General features: G+C 37.5%; 1 protein-coding gene across 1 annotated transcript; it reads left to right on the plus strand.

The window, feature by feature from the left end:
- Positions 1-2482: 2482 nt before the first annotated feature.
- ptges (prostaglandin E synthase) lies at positions 2483-7110 on the plus strand. Its single transcript, XM_079607447.1, has 3 exons — positions 2483-2911; positions 3147-3229; positions 5785-7110. The coding sequence occupies exons 1-3, from the start codon at positions 2804-2806 to the stop codon at positions 6032-6034; spliced, it is 441 nt and encodes a 146-aa protein (XP_079463573.1). The 5' UTR covers positions 2483-2803; the 3' UTR covers positions 6035-7110.

The following is a 7110-nucleotide window of genomic DNA, read 5'->3' on the forward strand; positions in this document are numbered from 1 at the left end:
TTTTATCTGAGGAAATGTATCACCACTGATGGAGTTGTACTGCAATGCATTCTCTTAAATCGATTTGCAACAAACGTGTGGGAACAATGAGCTAATGAGCTGTGCTAATGATCCAGAAATATTCTGAATCTGTAAGATTAATTTCTCCCTTTAACATATCATTCACTGCAACTGACACAACCGCAGCAGTCAACTCTAATCCGGGAATTGTTGTGACCTTAAGTGGGGCTACTCTAGATTTTGCTATGAGCAAAGCCCAATGGATGTCACCCTGTATATTCTCTATCCTAAGGTACAAGCACTAGCCATACCCGCTCATGCTTGCGTCCGAAAAGTTAGGAATCTCTCTTTGGAATTATCCCAAACCCAACAGGCACAATACAACGAGGTACCTTGATATTCTCTGAGTTAGCAAGATCGGCCTTCCAATGCTCCCACCTTGGCCGTAAAACATCAGGTAAGCGATCATTCCAGCCCATGCCATCTCTGATAGTTTCTTCAAGCACAGCTTTTCCTATGAGCAAGAATGGAGTGAGAAACCCCAAGGGATCAAAAAAACATGCCACAGTGGACAGTATGCTTTTACGGGTTGCTGGCTGGTTTTTAACGTTGACACAAAATTGTCATGTTCCACATGTCAATAAATGCCCAAGGCTCTTTTTGCAAAGGCTAATCAGTAGGGGGGAAATCAACAGCTTTGACATCTACAGCACACTCAGTGGGTTGTATGCTCTCCAAAGCTGCCTTGTCATTAGACATGAACTTGTGCAACCTTAACCCTCCTAGCTCACAAAGCAGACAAGCTTCTCGAGCCAACTGAATGGCCTTCTCTGCACTTATGACACTGGAAACTCCAACATCCATGTAGAAATCTTGCATGATGAATTGTGAACCTAGATAGTATGAATTCTCACCTTTACTTGCAAGATGCATTTGCCTGTAGTTAGCACACCTAGGACAACGAGGCACTGGAAATATGTACTCTCATATGGAATGTGTGAGGCTGGTGAGTTGAAATCTCCACTTCTCCCCCATGAGTAATCTTGATCTGCTTTGTCGCCATGGAACTGGTGGAACATCCTCTCATTATCACACATGCTTGCCTAGTTGGGAACATTTAATATTCAGCAATATTATTGATCTGCCTGCACTGACACTATAGAGTGGTGCAGGTATGACATATCACTTTGTAGGCCAAAACTCAGAAACGAGTTAACATTTTAGCCAAGTCAACAGGTTTTTTTTAATGGGATTTTAGTCAAATGGCTGAAATAAGGTATGTGGTGAATACAAGCTCAAGACACTTTCACGTTTTATTCTACAGCATAAAATACATAAAATTATTACACCACTATTGACTTTTTTTAAGTTGTTCGTGTCTTGAAAAAGGAAGTTACTAACAAGTGACTAAATGGTACCAGAGGCTGTCGGGAATTAAATGACATCACGCCGAACAGATAAGCTCAGTCCACTTTTACAGCCAGATTTTGCTTATAATTATGCTCTTATAAATTATTCTAACTCAAACTTCCTGGGAAAATGTTTTCAGACAAAAATTTAAAGTTGTCAGAAGCTTAGTGATGTTGAATTCGTGGGACTGTGGTGTAGTTCATTTATAGCATACCTTAAAGGAGAACTCCAGGCAATTTTTAAGTTAATCTTGATCATTATACCTTTGTGAGTAGGCTACTGTCTATATATATATATATTTTTAAAAAACGAACCGGATTGGTGCTTGCAACACAGAGCTGCTACCTCTAATGCCCAGAGCTCCCAGTTAAAATGGCAGTTATGGGGGCATATTCATAAAGAGTGTTTGTGTGCCTCTTAACAGACACAAAATGCAATTAAAATGTCTGTCCAATGTCTGTAAAATGTCTGTCTGTCAACATGAACAGGGTCCTTACATGACAAGATGCGTTTAGCAACTTAGCCATTATTTAAATTCACCTTAATAGTGTTTTAGACGGCTAGCTGTAGTCTCGCGCTGAAGTCCCGTGGGAACTCCCGTTGTAGCCGGAATGTCAGTTCCGTAGGCTATATTTTTTTTCTTTCAAATTATTGTAGGCTACTGTTTTAAGCTATATTTTAACATATCCTGTAGCCTATAGCTAGTGACATCAAAAGCCATTAAAAGAGCTTGAACAACAACAACACTGGTTAAGCAGATTGGTATTTTATGGTTTATTTTTTTAAGCAGATTGGTATTTAAAAAAAAAAAAGCCTATATAGGCTATATATATATATAACTGATTGCAAACAATTTCAATTCCATATCACGCTTCAGCTGTCCTCCGGGTAAACATTTTTAGGCTATGGTATTTTTGATTGTTGTCTAAGGCATACAAAATGAATAAACAAAAGTTGTTTATTGTGATTTCTTCAACTGTATTAGCCTATTCTGTTTTTCCAGAATTATTATTATCCTATTAAAAATACGAATGTCCAGCTATATTTTCCAGCATAGCTAATCAGCCTACTCTGGGACCCCAAACATAAAAACACAAGGGTTCATTCTTTCCACGGTTTAAATTTTGTATTCCAATTGAAATGTGGTGAGTTCTTTTGTTAAAATGAACGTTACATTGTCCAGTTCCTATGTCTCACCCTCATATGGGATATGTGTGTCATCACACGGGCAGGAAGTCTGCACGTCAGTGAAAGTTTCTTGCTGCCAGGTAGTGAGTTACTGGGGGAATAGGCTGGACAAAACGGTCTGGAGTTCGCTTATAAAAACTTCTCCAAATAGGCTACGTCTCCAACATATTATAGCTACACACACACTCAGTCTGTTGAAGTCAAAATGCTCGGAAGCGATGTACTGTTGTGCTTCATCTTCTACAGCACGCTCTTAATCTTAAAGATGTACATCATTGCCATCATTACGGGCCAAGTGAGACTTCGGAAAAAGGTAAGTTGTGGAACTTTTTATCCAAAATACTTTTCATTTCTGCAAACGCACCGTTAGCGACTAGACAGAATCACTGCAAGACAGTCGAGTTCTAAAATAAAGTGTTTCAATTTCGAATAGATATTGCAACTCTCTGGATTAACTTCTAAAATACATGAAGGTAGTTAGTCAGTGCTTTCATAGAATGGCTTGACGTCCAGACAGATGTAAAACCTAACGTTACGTGTTTTGTCAGGCGTTTGCTAATACCGAGGACGCCGAAAGACACGGGGGTGTGCAGTTCTGCCGCATCGATCCATATGTGGAACGCTGTAGGAGGTAGGAGTACAATTCTACACATCTAAATTCAACATCTCTGTGATTTTATGTTTAATGCTACTAATTAGAGTGTTCAGTCCGCATGTTTAATTGACAACAAACCTGGACAATGTTAACAAATGCATTTTTTGGCATGTTATGTTACATTTTAGGCTAATGCATGCCACTATTTATCTCTAACTGTAACGTATAGCTAATGAAACAAGATTCCAAGATGAAATGTTAGGCTATACTTTAATTAAATTTTTTAATGAATTGTGCAAATATCAAGACAATATTGTTAAAATTCCCTTGTTTAAGTAAAAGTTTGAGTCACCTTAAAATGTTCCCGTTCCTGTGTGAAACATACTAATACAATATTTTATAATATCATTTGTTTTACTCAGGAACATAGCCTATTGGGAACATCATTTTTGAATGTAAATTAAGGTGACTCAATGTGTGTGTGTGTGTGTGTGTGTGTGTGTGTGTGTGTGTGTATATATAGGCTATATATATATATATATATACAAAAAATATATGTGTAGGCTATTTCTTGTTTGTAAATACTTTGCATGTCTACAGATATTTTTTTTACAGACTGTAATGGTGAACAGTTATCAACATCACAAATCTAGTGAATATTTTAATGCTGCTGCGATGTATTAGAAATTTCTAATACAAACAGCTGGCAAGTTTGGAAAATGCACATTCTTTCTTCTGACTGCTGTAATCAATCTCTGGCTATTTTTTCACCCCACTTTTTTGGAAAGTCATGGAAATGAGTCATGGATTTTTTTTTCTTTTGCTATTTGAGCAAATGGGAATACAAAAAAAATATTTGCTGTTGTCTCCCATTCACCACTAAGTCTACCCAACTACAGCTTCCGCTTCTGAAAACTCTGGAAATGTGAAAAGGGTCCATTGGATATGTATTGCTTCAGTCTTGTTCCCACTAGGCCCATTTAGTTGGAAAAAGGGTGTCTGGTAGACTAGTTATTTTCTGTAGCACTGTCGAAGTCTTCCGAAAAGAAGTACTGGTATGGCTCTGTTTGAAAGTTCACAGGCCCTCTATATAGGAAGCATCATGCTTAATTCATAATGGACTGCATGTAGCTAAGATATCTTTATTTTGCCCATTTGTGTAATGATTATTAGTCAGTCGCCATGCCTGTTTGTTCGAATATGTTTCTACAGTATCAATAGCCTACCTGTATATGTGTATGTGAGACCATGTGAACAAGAGAGATTTTATTTTGAGACTAAACACTCTAAAACAATCATAGACTTGGCTGCCTGTTAGCAAACATTCATCTTACTTTAAGCTTCAGGGTTCTTAGTGTTTGGCGTTCGGCGTGACTTATCATCAGGAAACTCGCTTGTTCTACCCATTACAGACCACTCCAACCTAAATCTGCTCTGCACGATTGGAAAATGATAAAGATGTTATTTTAGTAGACTGCTCTGAAATCACTTAATGGCACTGGAAAGTCTTGTTTTCTATTTGGTTCATTTAAGATATTCATATGTGAACTTAAGTTGCCAGATTGGTAAAATGTACGGTAGTACTTGTCAGCAAGTCCTGACAAGACCATTATTTTACCTTAATTGCAATGCATTCACAAAGGTATTTCACTACAATTCAGGTTTGCGTATTTCAGCTGTTTTATATTCTCTATGAACATAGTGCGTACAATCAGATTGTTGTATTAGGATAAACGCTAGATCATTTGTTTAAAGAAGGATGTGGAAAATGGTGAATAACGAAATAAGTAAAAGTTATTTCCTCTTTAAATAAATACCAGCAGAAAATGGTCATAATGAAAAGTCCTTGATGGGGCAAAGAGATAAGGAAGAAGCTGCAATGCAGGATTTCACAACGATGACTCTCTGCTACGTAAAAAATAATGAGAAAATAATGGGAAATGTGACCGTCGTGTGTTCATGGTGGTATGAATGTCAATGATTAATTCCTTTACAGGAAGCACTTCTGATTGCTGTGATCCGTTTATGCGATGACGCACCGCGTGAGTGATTCGTAGTGAAAGTAAATTTATATTGCAATGTTGTGTGATATTGGCAATATTTACTGTCCTGGCATGCTGCCATTAGACAGAGCCAGACAGTTTACAGTCCTGATCAAGGCCAGATGTTGAGCGTGAATACCTCAGCTCCGTTGAAAAGCAGCTTTCCATATGTATTTCGGCAGTCTGGAATGTTAAAAATGCCTCAAAGGGCTATTCATCCAAATACAGTGCTTAGAGAATAACATTACCTAGAAGTAGTTGAAAGAGAGGCTGAAAAGACGGTGGGAATGCATGAGAGATGTGGTCAACACTTGAAAAGATCTTACTTACGATGAGCTAGGATTAAACAAGTATGGTCATGTTGCTGTACATCATTCCTAAATGGCAACAAAACTAATAGTTTTCTATTACCAAAGTCATGTCTTATTCATGTTTTCAACAGCTTTCAGCAGTTCTCCTTATACTTCCTCTACACCAATGTTTACATTACAATTTTCCTACATTAATTTTACACTGTTTGTGTGTGTGTGTGTTTTTTTTTTTTTTCAGAGCACACCGCAATGATATGGAGAACATTTTCCCCTTTTTATTTCTCGGAGCCATCTACTCCATGACCGGCCCCTCGTATGCAGTAGCACGACTTCATTTTCTGGTCTTCTTCCTGGGTCGAGTTGTTCACAGCATAGCATACCTGTTGGCACTTAAAGCACCGACGCGTTCATTTGCCTATGTCATCGCTCAGGTGCCTTGCGTTTCCATGGCAATACAGATACTCATGGACGTAGCCTCATTCGCATAACCCTGTCAAATATGGAATCCTGTGATTGGTTAAGACTTCTAGTTACAACTGTGATGAGGAATGCTGCTTTGATGGACATACAGCATCTCAACATCTCACATTTCACTTTAGAATCAAACTTGATTGATGACTGACAATTAATAGCTCTGCTCTTAAAACACAACATTCATTGCTGTCATTTTAGTACTGGTTTGTATTGATGCCATTACCATTCAAATGAAGGTTGTTTAATGTTAACAAATCGTATTTATATATGAAACAACCAAGGACAATAACAACAAAGATATAGTTCTAAAAATCGTTTTAAATATAAAAGAAAACATATAAGAGTCCACACTACAACTATAATGATAACGGCATTGGGAAAGGGTATTGTTGGAATCAATTTCATAACAAATTTTTCCAGCTTAAAGAACTATAAAAAGATTAACAGACAATCAGACTCCACTCTGCTTTAAAGAGCTCAAGCATTTAAAGCTGCAGACGAAAACTGCAGAACATGCTCAGAATGAACAGGACGATCTCATCCGTTGCTGTGGACGCTAATATAGTTATTATTATAGTTATGTTGGTGTGAATAGGCCCTTACTCAATGGACCTCCAGTCTATAGCGCAGCCATTATTTACAAGACTTTCCGTGACAAGCACCATCTTTTCACTTTCATAACTGCTGAGGTCAGTTCAGAGTCCATGTGACTGTTCCACAATAACTTTCCAAACTTGTAAAAATTCCTCTGTTATTGAACCATAAGCCCTGCAGAGCCCAGACCTTTCAAATTTATTGTAGCGTTAAACACATGCTGTTGTCCTTCTTCTTTGCCCACTAGGCTTTGGGTTTTGCTGCATTTCAAACACAGCCGGGAGCTTTGCCTGTCCTCAAGAATGCTTGCAGAATGCTAAGCCAGTTTTTATTATGCATGTATATATATATAGGCTACAGTATATATATTTTTGTAATATTTTTTTAAAGTGTAACTTATTTAATTTGTTTATAGTATTGTATCGTTTGTGTAGTGATGTTTCAAAAGAGATGATGAGAAAAAATCATAGTTTTTATAATAAAGGAATAATGAAAG

This window comes from Phoxinus phoxinus, assembly GCF_949152265.1.
Source record: "Phoxinus phoxinus genome assembly, chromosome: 3".
Taxonomy (NCBI): domain Eukaryota; kingdom Metazoa; phylum Chordata; class Actinopteri; order Cypriniformes; family Leuciscidae; genus Phoxinus; species Phoxinus phoxinus.

Bases quoted from the DNA above. Each gene is read 5' to 3' on its own strand.
- ptges (XM_079607447.1), top strand. From the start codon at position 2,804: ATGCTCGGAAGCGATGTACTGTTGTGCTTCATCTTCTACAGCACGCTC. The intron at 2,912-3,146 runs GTAAGTTGTGGA...GTGTTTTGTCAG, and splicing joins AAGTGAGACTTCGGAAAAAG to GCGTTTGCTAATACCGAGGA. The intron at 3,230-5,784 runs GTAGGAGTACAA...TTTTTTTTTCAG, and splicing joins TATGTGGAACGCTGTAGGAG to AGCACACCGCAATGATATGG.